Here is a 14,208-nt window from a genome sequence, read left to right on the forward strand (position 1 = left end):
ATATAAAGAAATGAATCATGCTTATTTTTCATTTTCACTGTTTAATTCTAAGAGCCACTATTGATATCATATTTAAAGTGCATATGTAACACCATTTACTTATATTAAGTAGTTATTATCTTTTTTAAATGACTTTATAATCTTTAGAAATATTTTTTTCTTCACCTAAAAGCTCAGTCATTTAATTGGTGACATAATTTGGTTCTCATAAGAGATTTCTCTTCAATGGATAACGAGCTTAAAAAAATAAGTTATTTAGATAGATTATCATGAGTACCTCCTGATATATTTTAACCTATGAAAAATTTCCATGAGCTCTAAGATTAATTGATTTGAAGAATTAGATATATGGTATAATTTTTTGAATTAAATATACTTTGCGCCCATAATTGTAAGGAAATTGATTATTATTGAATTCTCAAGCTCATCTTAAAAAATAATTAGGTATCTATGAATACTCGATTACTAAGGGGGTGCTTGATTAAATGATGGGAATGATTATGAGTATGAATTTGATAGTAGAGTAGAATGGAAATAGGAATGGAAATGAAACCCATAAGTTATATGAGTTTAGTTGATTCCCATAAATCTGATAATCATTCTCAAAATGTGATTTCTAAAATCACAATTCAAACATTATTTTTTACTATCATTTCATTCCCTTATTCCCAAATCCATCAACCAAACATCCCTAAGTATCAATTCTCATACCTAATCGTCTTGATTTATTAGCCAGCCCTTAATACTTAGTTGAAATATGTTTATAAAAGAATAGAAAAAAGTTTTATTTCTATTCCTTAAAAAAAAAAATCTATTACCATTTTATTTGGCTGGCTTATGGTTTCCTTAATTAGTACGAGGAACAGGTTGAACGCCCTTTTCAAGGCTTTCTTCTACTGGGACCCACATGCCCCCCCTACCTGAGGGGTTGGCCTTGGCCCCTCGCTTTCTGCTTCCTCGTGTTCTTCCTCCTCCTCCTCCCCGTGTCCTCTCGCGCACGGGGATCTCCCATAAGGTGTGTTCTATCCCCTGCATTTCTCCGCTTCTTCTGTTGATCTTAACGTAATAACTGGTAGTATTCATGGTTCGATCAATCACGTAGCGGATGTTTTTCTTCTCGCAGTGTTGTGCTTGATTTGTTATTGGCTTTTGGATTTACTAGAGAGATCGAACAAATGCTTCTCGAAAGATTTTGAGTTTGATCAATGCAAATGTCCGTAGGTAATGTAGTTGTTGCAGGAGCGTTGATTTTGATTTTTGGATCTTCGATTTCTCTGTAAGCTTGCATTTTACCCTTGTTTTTTATGGTGAAGGGGCTCGTTAAAATTTTGGATCTTTGTGCTTCTTTGTACCGAAGGCCTATTTGTTCTTTCACATTTAGGTTTTATATAATTTTAAGTCGCTTTTATTTTTGGTCTAATGAATCAAATAATCTTCGCATAAAAAAGAGGTTCTGTGAAAAGCAATGTACACGCATTATTGTTTTATTTGTTAATGTAATTCTATCTTATGCACCATGTCAAAAATTGTTAATAGGGTATATGATCTTTGAGTATAGGTGTTTTTTTGCTTTTCACCAAGTATCAGATTATGGTCATGATAATCTATTCATCCAAGCGATGAAAAGGATGACATTGATGAATAAAAATGTTCATCTAACAGTTCTGGTTTTTGGATGTTTTATTATAATCCTTTAGGATGTTAAGGGCCTGCATTTCAGTAAGGAAATTGTGGCGACTTCTAATTCAAAACTTCTTCAGGCAATTTTTAGTGATTTGATATAGTTTGTCTTTAGATTTTCCATCTGAAAAGAGTAGATTACTTGTTTTCTGTTGCTCTTAAGCAGCTTTTGAATGGAATAACTTTCCACTATGATTTATGATCTTGAGGCAGATTCTGAAAGACCTGCATTTTTTCCTTTGTTTTCAATGCCAACATATGGATCTGTAATTTTCCTAGAAAGAATCCTGAGAAATATGTTGTAAAATTTTTCCCATGATTTTTTGAAATATCCATTTAGCTACCTATATTGATGAGCTCAATAGAAGCTATACAGTTTGTGTCTGATTCCAGCAATATATCTTCTGGACGAATTTCTTTCCAGTTTGTCTCATTTCACTTTTTATTTGAGTTTTATAAGATTTAAAATTGGTTATTGATTTCGAAACTAACTAAAGTTGGTTTCAACTTTTTATGTTTTTGATATAATGATGCTAGTAAAAATCCTTCATTTATAATCAGAAACTATTATGCCATAATTGTTTCTTGAAACCTTTGTCTTCATGCTTGTTTGTGACTTGTTGATGTTCTCTCTTCCAAAATGTGATGTTCAGTGTAAATGGTTTTATATATACTTTTATTTAGCAAATGGCTTGTCATTTAGGGAATGTTACTTTGTTCTATTTGATTATATCTATTCCCTCATTCTTTGCATGATTTTTTGGGACAAGTAGGTATTATCATAAAAGCTAGCTAACGTCCTAAATCTAGCAAATGCATCTTATTCCCTTTGTTAGTTCCAACGACCATAAGCTTTTGTCAAGATTCCAAAGGACTCAATACCTATAAATCTTACTAAGCAAATCTATGCTGCAACTTATCTAGCCACTATAGTTCTTCTGCTTATAACCATATTTTGCGGGGTTTTTTTTTCTTGTAGAAGTAGAAACAAATCACATTGTATTTCTTCGTCAAATGGATGAAAGTAATGCTATTACTTCAGCAACTCCTGAATTACTAGATCCTCAAAAAGAAGGAAAGACAAACGCAACAGCAAAAACAAACTGCATAAGTACACTGACTCCGAGTTGCAATGGGAAGCGTCTTCCCCGTTATTTGATGCCTTCGCAAGGGACCTGTCATGATTTATGTAAAGCACATATAAAAGCAGATACCATCTGCCGGCTGACTTTTTCAAATAATAATGAGAATGTTCTTTCTCGTTATTTAACACCTTCTCAAGGTTCTTGTCATGATTTGTGCAAACATGGCCATAAGCATGAACGTGAGGAAGCTAAGAGAAGGCATCACTTCTTTTCAAGGTTTTACAGCTATGATCAGCTTCTAAACGATGAGTACAATAAGTCAGATTTGATGACTGTAAAACATAGAAGACACAAATCAGGCATCATGAGTGTAAGGCAGAAACCAGATATTCAGCTGAAGAAAGTTACGAAAAAAGAAGAAAGTTTTGATATGCTCCAACTCTACGAGGAGATGGATCTTTCACCCGAGAAGAGCGTCCTGGCCTCTAATTCACCTTACAATCTAACAGAAGGATCAGTTCAGGCACCATCAAGTTTGGAGCTTAATGACCACGAAATTATTGTGTCTTTTGATAAATCAGCTGCAGCGAAAGTTGAGGAATCTATGGAAAATGGAACTGGTCAGCATGAGTTAATTAACACAGCAAGAAATAAACTTATAGCCAGGGAACCTGAAAGAACAGACATACAGAATGAATTTTCTTTTCACAATGATGCACTCATCACTGGAGTAGGCGAATCACCTAACAGACTCATGAGCTTGAAGTCTATGGTTTCATCAACTGCCAAGGGAAAAACTGATCCTGAATATGAAAGAGCAAATCCATCAGAAGTATTTTCAGCAGAGCATATAAGCACGGAATTGATAGGACCAATTCCAATTTCAGATGACATTGAGCCTGGTCAGTGTCAAACATCAAACAGAGAAGAGGAATCCGGTAATAAACCGATAGATAACAAGATGCAAATTGTTCATCGATCATCTGAGTCATCATCAGGTTCAAAATTGAAGAACCATAAGAGCAAAGAATCTGCTAAGAAAAGAACTCTTGAGGAATTAGCATCTAAAGAAGCTCTGGGCATGAAGTTGAAGACACCACGAATTCAAAAGACACGCCCATCTAATGTCAGTGCACCTTATCAAGCTTCATTCGCCACAACCCATACCCAGCTGAAGAGTTCAAAATTACAAGATAAGACAAACAAGGAGTTGAACAAGCCAAGGAACCGACTGAAGGAAATTGGAGGTACTGGAAGATATAAAGTTGTAAGGGATGTATCTGATGGGCCAAATCTTGTCAAGAAGAATTTTGCATTGAAGCAAGCAATCAATGTAGTTAAGTCAGAAACTGACCATGGGCATCCATCAATTACATGCAGTGTCATTGACTTTATTGCAACTAGAGTGATCAATAATTCAATTTCACCTCCTTCCGAGCCAAATAAAGAAGTTGCTACAGCTGTTCCGCATATGAAGAAAAAGAAAGATCTTGTATCTTCTTCACCTCCATCCATTTATTCAAGAGGGTTATCTGGTGAAAGGAATCAAGAGAAGGAAAAGACAACCGAGGTTGCTGATAATTTGGACAGCGTTGCAAAGGAAGTGATTGAACTATTGCCAACCCCTTCATCTACCAAACCTCAGTTTACTAGGGTACCAAGCATTAAGCTGAGGAAGAACAGGACAGTTGCACCTTCTTTCATCATGAACAATCAAGCAAAAGCTAGGAAAACTTTTGTCAAGGGGAAAACCATCCGTGCCAATGATCCTAATCCAGAGAAGATAGATCTTAATGCGTTGAGGCAAAAGCTTAGGAAACTCAAATCATTTCCAGACAGGAAAGAAGACCACGTGGCATCTGGATCTCTAACAAGTGGAGGCAATGAACCTTTTTGGGTTAAAGTGGTATCCCAGACTCAGAGAACCTACAAAGATGTTCCCAAAGTTGAAAGGAGTAGATCACAAAGAACTAGTTTTGACTCTGAAGACAAAGTTGGGCCATCTCTCAGGTTAAATTTCAGTAGAGGTAACACTACAAACCTTCAGCCTAACAGCAGCTCTCCGCCATGGCTCAGATTTCGGCAAGCTAAAATGGTTGGTGATAACCAGAATGCCAAAGTATCGATAGCAAAGAGCTTCAGAAACAGGATGAAATCAAATGCTGGAGGGCCGAGTCCTCCCTCAAAGTCTATTAACCATGTGATTGAGGAAACTGCAGGCAAGCTTGTTGAATCTAGGAAGAGCAAGGTTAAGGCTTTAGTGGGCGCTTTTGAAACTGTCATTTCTCTTCGAGAAACCCCAGTAGCATGATTACTTTCTGATGCTATGTAGATACTCACGAGTCAATTTCTACCCTTTTATTTCCATTTGAATTAGTTGAATGACTTTTGTTGGAGGGTTTTGGGGAAGGCCATTGTGTATTGAAAGAGAAAAACTTGATAAAGTTGGATTTGAGTTGCAGTGGCAAGATTTGCTTGAAGTGTTCTGTGAATGTGTATCAATCAGTCTCAGATTGTATGTTTCCCATTCTTCTGTTGTGTACTGTCTGTGTTGCACATATTACTCTGTAAACACATCTATTTATCTTTTTTTCTCACTTTGTGTTGTCATCCAATTACATCAGTGTAGAAAAGTGGAACCACATTATAAGGGTGATAATTTTATATTGTATAGATTAATTAAATTTTGTAAATGCCAAATTATGGGTAATAAAAGTAATTAAGTTCAACACTTCAACTTAATAAAAGAAAGTCATTTCATTCATCTACTTATTCAAATTGTATTGTAGCATGTCTTTACTAATTGGGCTTCCAGTTAAATTAGACTGTATTACAGTACTAAATTGTGGTTTATATTGTTAGTGTTAGTCTTATGACCAATCATTTTTATTAGACTATATATACTTAATCGGTTTAATTTGAAATTTAAATTGTGATTTGATGAATTGGCCGAATCATGTATCTGATGATCCGGGGAGGTGGCAATGAAGAGGGATTGGCTGGCAATACCACGATGCTGGTGATTGGTTTTGAGTCGTCGGTGGCAAACAACGTGGAAGCCCCTGAGTGGAAGCCGCTGATAACACGGCGTAAGCCGCCTAAAACCTTCATTTGCTTTCACTAGTGCCCTCTACTAAATCTACCTTTTTAAATGTCTAAATCTATTTTCATACAAGACTAGACTTCTACGAGCTCCAAAAGAACTTCTCATGGGAAAAGAAGAGAGGAGAAAAAATTCTGATTTTATTACTCCAATTTAAGATTCAAAACTCTGTATCATATTGTCGAATAAAAAAAGATACAAAATAGAGATTGATGAGAAATGAATTCCTCATACATTGACCAGCATCTAATAAACTCTTTCAAAGAGTATCACATGAGATTAAGTAGGATTCACACCATAATCTATCCTGGTTTTGATTCAGTACTCTGATCTTCTGAATTGAAATAAATGAAAAAGCTATGAATCAATCAATTTGATCTATTACTGAATTGAATCCTGGTTTTGATTTAGTACTCTGATCTTCTGTTTTGATTCAGTACTCTGATCTTCTGAATTGAAATAGATGAAAAAGCTATGAATCAATCAATTTGATCCATTCCTGAATTGAAATGTGATCTTTTCGGCATTGGCTCCAAGTTGCAACACCTTTTTGAGTTGAAGATTAAATTTCTTCTTGGTGTATGAACATTGAGGTACAGAGTTCCACAACAAGTCATATATATGCCTCCGATATGCCACAATGCCAGTGTCGATCAATGGCACCATCTGTTTTAATGGACTATGCTTACTTTGCACCATTCTTTTTTATTTGAATCCTTTCAACATTCTCTTCCAATAGTTCTCCAAGAACTGGCTTTGATTGGAGTAGAGGTTATTCTGCACATAGCCTTTGACCACATAGAACTCCATGTGACAGATGATTTTTCAGCCATTGCATCGAAAACTAAGTGTGGATCACCAATCATCCTGCACTTTGCATAGACACCAATCAGCATTCTTTCCTCATTTCGGAGGGATGATGTTGCTCGCCAACGATTAAAACCGTATCGAATTGCAAATTAGGAAAGTTTCGCTCTGCCTCTTAAAAGTTTGTGAATTTTCTCATTTCGCCCACTAGAATTTTGATTAGAGTAAACCAAAAATGTGATTAACCATTCTTTTATCATTTAATGGTTAACGAACTCATTAATTCAACGGCTAATCCTAATCATTATGGTTTTAATTATTCTTTGCTGCTTATGGCAACCCGCGCCAACGCCCGCTCTGGGAAAGGCTAGCCGTTGCCCCTCCCCCTTTCTTCCTGATCCCTCAACGTTCGAGTTCAAAATCCCCACTTTATAGTTCCTCCGCCTTCTCCCTCTTTTTGATCCTCATCTGTGCGCGATCGATCGAGTTCTTACGAAATCACAGTCATGGCGACTCCCGCAAGGAGATCCCCAGCCCCTAGATGCCAAGCCGCGGGGTTACGGAAGCTCTCGGAGAACGTAGACCCCAATTTCCTTATCTCGACTCCGCGGCGGAGGCCGCCGTCTAAGCCTCCCGCAGCGAATCCGGATAAGCGTATTGAGTTGAGTCCCAAAAGTTCTGCCTTTGTCACTCCGAAAAAGAAGAGCTTTTTGACTCCGCACAAGCCTTTGGAGCCCAAGAAGTGCCCCGAGGAAGGGGGAAGAAGAAGAAATGCGGAGAGGAGCACCGATCGCGATGTGGAGGAGAAGGGTTCGGAAGGGAGTTCGAAGGTGAACGCGATGAGGCGATTGATACTGGAGGAGGCCATGAGCAGTTTACCGGCGCACGGGGCAGGGCGGGTTATGTACCTGGTGAAGACTTTTGAGAGGCTTCTGTCGATTCACAGGGAGGCCAAAGGGAGGAGAGGAGGAAGGGAAGACACGATAAAGGTGAAGAATTGGGCATTACCCGGCATGGATTTTCGCCCCAAGGTCAAGGCCAGTGGATTCTTCCTCTCGCCAGTTCCGTGTTTGGAAGAATGCCTAACTGGAGATTACCCAGAAGGAGGTTCTGACGAGGATAGCAGGTCAGTGAGGACAATGTTGTTATACTAACAGTTTATAGTTGTTAGGGTTGTGCGAACTTTGATTGTTCATGATGTTCAAAAAAGAGCAAAATTATACTTCTGATGCGAAAAAGAACTTCTCAAACATGACTTTGTTAATTCACTGTAAGTATATTAAAGATTTGATGGGTTTCAAATGACACCGAAACTTTAAACGTGTCTGAAGTAGCAAAAAGTTGTATTTGGATATTGTCTAACAATTTTGTGCTTTTAGATTGAGCAGTAGAAGCAATCAATCTGGCGAAGGGAAAAGGAACGTGCGAGATGTATGAGAATACAAATACATACAAGACTAGTCACTAGTTATTCTACAAATTCTACACCGTTTCTTTCCTTTGCTTTCTTCCATATGAATCTTAATACATTTCTCCCGAATTATCAATATTCACATCATGCAATTGTTTAATTTCTCAATGAATGCTGCAATGAGCTAAAAATTATTTTCTCCTAATATCCATCTTTATATTCTAGAGCAATGGTTCGTCAAGAAGAAGCAGGAATAAAAGACTAAAAGTGAAAAGCCAGCTGCCGTTCAAATTGAGGACGGAGATATCATAAAACTAATGCTTTGGTTCTTTTCCTTCATTGATAAGGCTCGGCATCATTAAAAAAAAAAAATGCTTTTGTGACTTCCCAACTGGATGAAGCATAACTGAGTTCATTGGCAATTAGGTACGAGTTATAGTAAAGGATAGAATAAATGATACAATTTTGGCCAGCATTTTATTTGTTGAGGAGATAAAATGTTGAGTAGCTCTCTTTTAAAGACATTATGTTTTCACGTTTCAATAACTAAATATCTGTATTTTTGTCACGATGTATGTCTTCAAGCATCATACTTTATTTGGTACTGTGTTTTTGTCTTAGACTTCACACGATTCAGATCAAGTAAAAATCTTTTGTAAAATTATCAAATGGCCTGAATGATGTCAAGACAGTTGATAATTAGTACTCTGCATGTGTGACATTACAGTAGTTAAAGATGGCATAACATTGTCTAGAGATGGTTTTCCTATAAATCTTTTGGAAATGCACAAATCCAACATCATTTAGGCAAATGGATAGATATTCTGCATACCTTGTTACAAACATTATGGACATGGTAGCACGATATGACTTGTTTTAGATGACTTGCATATTAGGGAACATTGAAGTGCAGTGTTGTCTATAATCTTAGTTGACTAACATGTTGTGGAATTCTGAATTAGCTGACACCAATAGTTATGATGCATGACCTGTTGTTGATTTTTCTGTATGAAATAATGGAGATCTGGTTTTCCTTCTTCCGAGAAAGATGAAATTGATTTTCCATTTGGAGGTTCTTGTTTTTGAATTCTGAACCATGATTGGTCACGCCAATTCTATATTCTTAGCAAAAGCAGTTCCTCAATTTTTTCCTCACTTGTTAGTTTGTTTTGCTTTTGTTCCTTTCGACCTTGCAGCAAAGAGGAAGGTACAAGGAAGAACAATTTATCAAGAAAGTGAAGGAAATGCTTATGGAAGTGGAGAAACAACGCATACCTATTGCACAAGGGCTCCCCTGGACTAGGAAGAACCTGAGGTGTGCTTACAAATAATTCTTCTCTTTTCCTTCCCCAATAACAAAATTATCTTTGACTTCAATATGAGGCAGAACTTACTAGGCAACCCAAGGAATGTGCCATTTTAGTTGTTATTCGCCATTTTGATCAATCTGCTTCATCCCATTTTTGTTTCTGAAATCAACTTCAATTTCTTACTTCTCAATCCTTGATTGATGCAGTCAAATTTAAAGCTGACCAAGTTATCATGTATGTTAGATTCCAGCAAAGCCTCCTACAAAGGAACCAACAGAGCCACTTGATGTTGTCCTCCACAGCCCTGAAGCTGACCAAGTTTTTTAACATTATTTCTTACCAATTAAATTTATTCGCTGATAAACATATTCTATGTAGCTTCAAGAAAAAGAAGAAATAAGACATCTTCGAAAAAAAAAAACTTGTACCAAAAGCTCAGCCCATGCCTTACTTTGATCGTTCCTCGTCTCCAATAAGTAAGCGTCTAGTACTTGGGCTTTCAAAAAAATATACACACCATATTTTTTTTCTTTGAACACATAGTCGTTATTTCGGTATTCTTTATCATTCAATTTCTAAGTATTTTTTGTTTGTCTGCAAGAGAAAACAAGGAAACACGACATCAAAAATCGATTCACCAACTCCAATTCTGTCCAGGAACCCGGCATCATCACAAGAAGTAAGAACGCAACAAGGAAACAAATCACCACCTTCCAATCTATCCAGAAACAAAACTAGAAACCATCACAAGAAGCAAGAACACAACCAAACCAAAACACCACCATACAATCTGTTCGGAAAGTCTGAAGCATCACATGAAACAGAAAACCACCTTGAAATCTCATTACAACCTACCAAATCTATCCGCAATACCATAGCTAACTTGAGGACTCAAGAACAACATTGGAACAATCTCCGAATCTGCCAATGTTAGCAATTTCGAGCCGCAAAAATTGCTTTTTGCGTTGCGGAAACCTCGAAGCTAGCCACGGATCCGTGCGAAGATAAATAAATAAAATTCATGTATATGTTTGTCTACACTAGATCTACCTTAGATCTACATGAAAAAAGTTTTACCCTTGTAGCGATGCCCTTCGCTTATCCTGCTCGTCCAAATGGTTGCCGGATCTCGTAGAGTGTCAAGTGTATACTCCTCTACACGTATCCACACGGACAAAAGGTGGAGAGAACCACTTAGAGTGTGCTAGCACCCTTTAGAGGTCTCGGCAATGGAGGAGAAGGAGAGAAAGATCAAGAGAGGAAGAAGAAGAAGAAGTCTTGAATGCACATCTAATGTGGCCGGCCACTTAATGGAGCATCTTATACCTCCATGTAATACCAAGAGTCATGGCTCTTGGTCTTCCTCATGAGGTGGCACATAATGATGTAGCCTTGATGATGTGGAACATCATCATTGGCGGGCCCATGCCAAGTCACAATGAGGTGGCATTTGGTCAAGTCAAACTTGACCCTTCATCTTCCCTCTCAAGTCAAGTCAAACTTGACCTCTTATCTCTTATGGTTGATCAAATCTAACCTTTGATTCAAATCAATTTAATTTAATGAATCTCTATTCATTGGTTTAAATTGATTTAATGAATCATAGTCTAAATTAGACTCATTCGACACATGAATCAAATTGAGTCCAACTCAATTAGTCTAATTTGGATTACTCTAAATCCAATTTGGATCATCACATGAACCTAATCCTCATGGTCCATCATATGAACCTAATCTCTATCTAACTGTCCTTTGTGTGTGACCCTATAGGTTCTTGTAACGTTGACAATGCTCCTAAACCCATTTAGAAACATAAGTAATGAGCGGTATCTAGCAACACATCATTACTACCCAAGTTACAAGAATATTGAGATCCAACATCACCATTGTGACTACTAATTGTGACTTTCACAATATGTGACAATGTCCTTCTATCCTTGACATCTAAATTGATCAATTGAGGCATAGACCGTGTTATCCTCTAATCAATTTATGTCTTGAACTCCAAGTAGACTCACTCTAATCAAATAAGCTCAATATCTCATACTGACTTATTTGGGCATGACCATGCACTTAGTGGTCTTACTCTATCAATAATCATGATGTCACTCCCGTCATATAGGAGGGATAGATCCCATCTACATCACTCACATCCCTCCGCATAATTTGTTACATACCTAGTAGTCGCCTTTATAGTCCACCCATTTACGGGTGACGTTTGACGAAGCCAAAGTATGCAACTCCTTATGTAGGGAACCATGGTGACTTCAGGTCAAAGGACTGATAGTCATACTAATAGTCACATGAGAAAGTATATGACACTCATATAACGATCCATGATACTTTCTCATAGCGGGTCATTCAGTATACATTCTCCAATGCATACCCATGTGCCAACTTGATATCTAATATCCATGACTTATGAGATCAAGTCATCGAGGACCTACATGCTAGTCTCAGCGCATTAACATTGTCCCTGAATGTTAATACTTGACTAGGAATGATTAAGAGTAGTGTTCTCTATATCATCTCATCATCAATTCAACCAATCGATTGATATAGATAAGAACCTTCTACTCAAGGACGCTATTATACTCAGTTATTTGGCACCAATACAAGTAAGTATAATAACCATAAAGAAATGCCTTTATATATATATATATAGGAATATGATACATCGAGTCCATACAACAATCATCATATGATTGGCTCTAGGGCTCTCACTAACAATCTGTGCCAATTAGTGTAGGCTCTAACATCCAATGACCTAGTGTGACCATCATGCTTTCTCTGTGCCAAAGCCTTGGTCAAGGGATCAGCGATGTTAGCTTCTGTGGGTACTCTACAAATTTTCACATCTCCTTTATCGATGATCTCTCGAATGAGATGGAAGCGCCGTAGTATGTGTTTGGTCGGCTGGTGTGAGCGAGGTTCCTTAGCCTACGCAATTGCTCCATTGTTATCACAATAGAGCTCTATAGGATCGGCTATGCTAGGAACCACCCCAAGCTCAATAATGAACTTGCGGATCCAAACTGCCTCCTTTGCTGCTTCTGATGCAGCAATATATACTCGCCTTCTATTGTAGAATCAGCAACTGTGTCCTGCTTCGAACTCTTCCAGCTTACAGCACCACCATTCAAGCAAAACACGAACCCAGACTGCGATATATAATCATCCTGGTCAGTTTGGAAGCTGGCATCACTGTAACCCTTTACAGCTAGCTCGCCATCGCCTCCAAATATCAAGAAATATTCTTTAGTCTTTCTCAAGTACTTAAGAATATTCTTGACCGCTATCCAGTGACGCTCACCTGAATCTGACTGGTATCTGCTCGTCATGCTCAAAGCATACGAAACATCAGGACGAGTACATAGCATGACGTACATGATAGATCCTATGGCTGAAGCATAAGGGATCTTATCCATGTGGTCTCTCTCCTCTCTAGAAGAGGGACTTTGAGTCTTCGAAAGACTCACACCATGTGATATCGGCAAAAATCCTTTTTTGGAATTCTACATGACAAACTGTAGTAATACCGTGTCAATATATGTACTTTGACTTAGGCCAAGCAATCTCTTAGATCTATCTCTATAGATCTTTATGCCTAGAATACAGGCTACTTCACCTAAGTTCTTTATTGAGAAACAATTCCCTAGCCAAGTCTTTACAGACTGCTGCGAAGGGATGTCATTTCCAATGAGTAGTATGTCATCCACATACAATACAAGGAAGACAACTATGTTTCCAACAACCTTCTTGTAGACACAGGGTTCATCTTCATTCTTGATGAAACCAAACTTTTTAATCGCATCATCGAATCAAAGATTCCAGCTCCGAGAAGCTTGCTTTAGTCCATAAATGGACTTATGCAGCTTGCATACTCTGCCAGTATGCAGTGGATCTACAAAACCCTCAGGTTTTGTCATGTACACATCCTCGAGCAAGTTTCCATTCAGAAACGCGGTTTTGACATCCATCTGCCAGATCTCATAATCGTGGTATGCTGCAATAGCAAGCATGATCCGAATGGACTTAAACATCACTATTGGAGAAAAAGTTTCATTATAGTCAATACCATAAAGTTGCTTGAAACCTTTAGCTACCAAACGACCCTTATAGGTAATAAGTTCATCCATGTCAGTCTTTCTCTTAAAGACCCACTTACACCCAATGGGGTTGACGCCTTCAGGTGGATAAACCAAAGTCCATACTTGGTTGGTGTACATGGATTTCATCTCGGATCTCATGGCCTCTAGCCATTTCTCAGAATCTGGTCTCATCACAGCTTCCTGATAGGAGGTAGGCTCATTCTCAACGAGCATAACGTCGTCATGGTCATACAAGAGAAATGAGTATCTCTCAGGTTGACGACGTATCCTGTTAGACATGCGAAGAGGTAGGTCTACTTGAACTGGTTGTTGTTCCTCAACTCCTTGTGCAACAGTCTCATCATCCACAACACTTTACGGTTCCAATTCAACTTCCATCAAGGCTTAAGTGCTATGGTCCATATCTTGAACTTCTTCAAGATCAAACGTACTCCCACTAGTTTTTTTAGAAACAAAGTTCTTTTCTAGAAATATCCCAGTCTTAGCCATAAACACTTTGTGGTGACTGGGAATGTAGAAATAATATCTCTTCGTTTCCTTGGGATATCCTATAAAAAAGCACTTATCATATTTGGGTCCCAGTTTGTCCGGGATTTGACGTCGAACGTAAGCCTCACAACCCCAAATCCTCATAAAAGATATCTGGGCATCTCTCCCAGTCCATATCCTATATGGTGTCTTTATCATAGCTTTGGATGGA

The 14,208-nt window shown here is 37.9% G+C and overlaps 2 protein-coding genes across 4 annotated transcripts; both read left to right on the plus strand.

Annotated features, from left to right (window-relative positions):
- Positions 1–901: 901 nt before the first annotated feature.
- On the plus strand, positions 902–5,257 carry LOC121969876. The gene is made up of 2 exons (XM_042520172.1): positions 902–1,015; positions 2,660–5,257. Exon 2 carries the CDS (start codon positions 2,695–2,697, stop codon positions 5,074–5,076), a length of 2,382 nt encoding a protein of 793 aa, XP_042376106.1. The 5' UTR covers positions 902–1,015; positions 2,660–2,694; the 3' UTR covers positions 5,077–5,257.
- Positions 5,258–6,993: 1,736 nt separating this feature from the next.
- On the plus strand, positions 6,994–9,887 carry LOC121969884. Of its 3 annotated transcripts, none has more exons than XM_042520191.1 (4): positions 6,994–7,801; positions 8,055–8,512; positions 9,283–9,401; positions 9,603–9,887. In XM_042520191.1, the coding sequence occupies exons 1-2, from the start codon at positions 7,182–7,184 to the stop codon at positions 8,110–8,112; spliced, it is 678 nt and encodes a 225-aa protein (XP_042376125.1). In that variant the 5' UTR covers positions 6,994–7,181; the 3' UTR covers positions 8,113–8,512; positions 9,283–9,401; positions 9,603–9,887. The 3 variants fall into 3 exon arrangements, with proteins under 3 accessions (XP_042376125.1, XP_042376117.1, XP_042376129.1); XM_042520183.1 differs by having other exon boundaries at positions 9,640–9,887; XM_042520195.1 differs by having other exon boundaries at positions 8,312–8,512; positions 9,640–9,887.
- The last annotated feature ends 4,321 nt before the right edge of the window (positions 9,888–14,208 follow it).

Source organism: Zingiber officinale, chromosome 1B, assembly GCF_018446385.1.
Source record: "Zingiber officinale cultivar Zhangliang chromosome 1B, Zo_v1.1, whole genome shotgun sequence".
NCBI classification, from domain to species: domain Eukaryota; kingdom Viridiplantae; phylum Streptophyta; class Magnoliopsida; order Zingiberales; family Zingiberaceae; genus Zingiber; species Zingiber officinale.

What these genes read in the sequence shown, in the direction of transcription:
- LOC121969884 (XM_042520191.1), top strand. Translation starts at nt 7,182, where the DNA reads ATGGCGACTCCCGCAAGGAGATCCCCAGCCCCTAGATGCCAAGCCGCG. An exon ending in GGTTCTGACGAGGATAGCAG is followed by an intron (nt 7,802 to 8,054) that starts GTCAGTGAGGAC and finishes TTGTGCTTTTAG; the next exon opens with ATTGAGCAGTAGAAGCAATC.
- LOC121969876 (XM_042520172.1), top strand. Translation starts at nt 2,695, where the DNA reads ATGGATGAAAGTAATGCTATTACTTCAGCAACTCCTGAATTACTAGAT.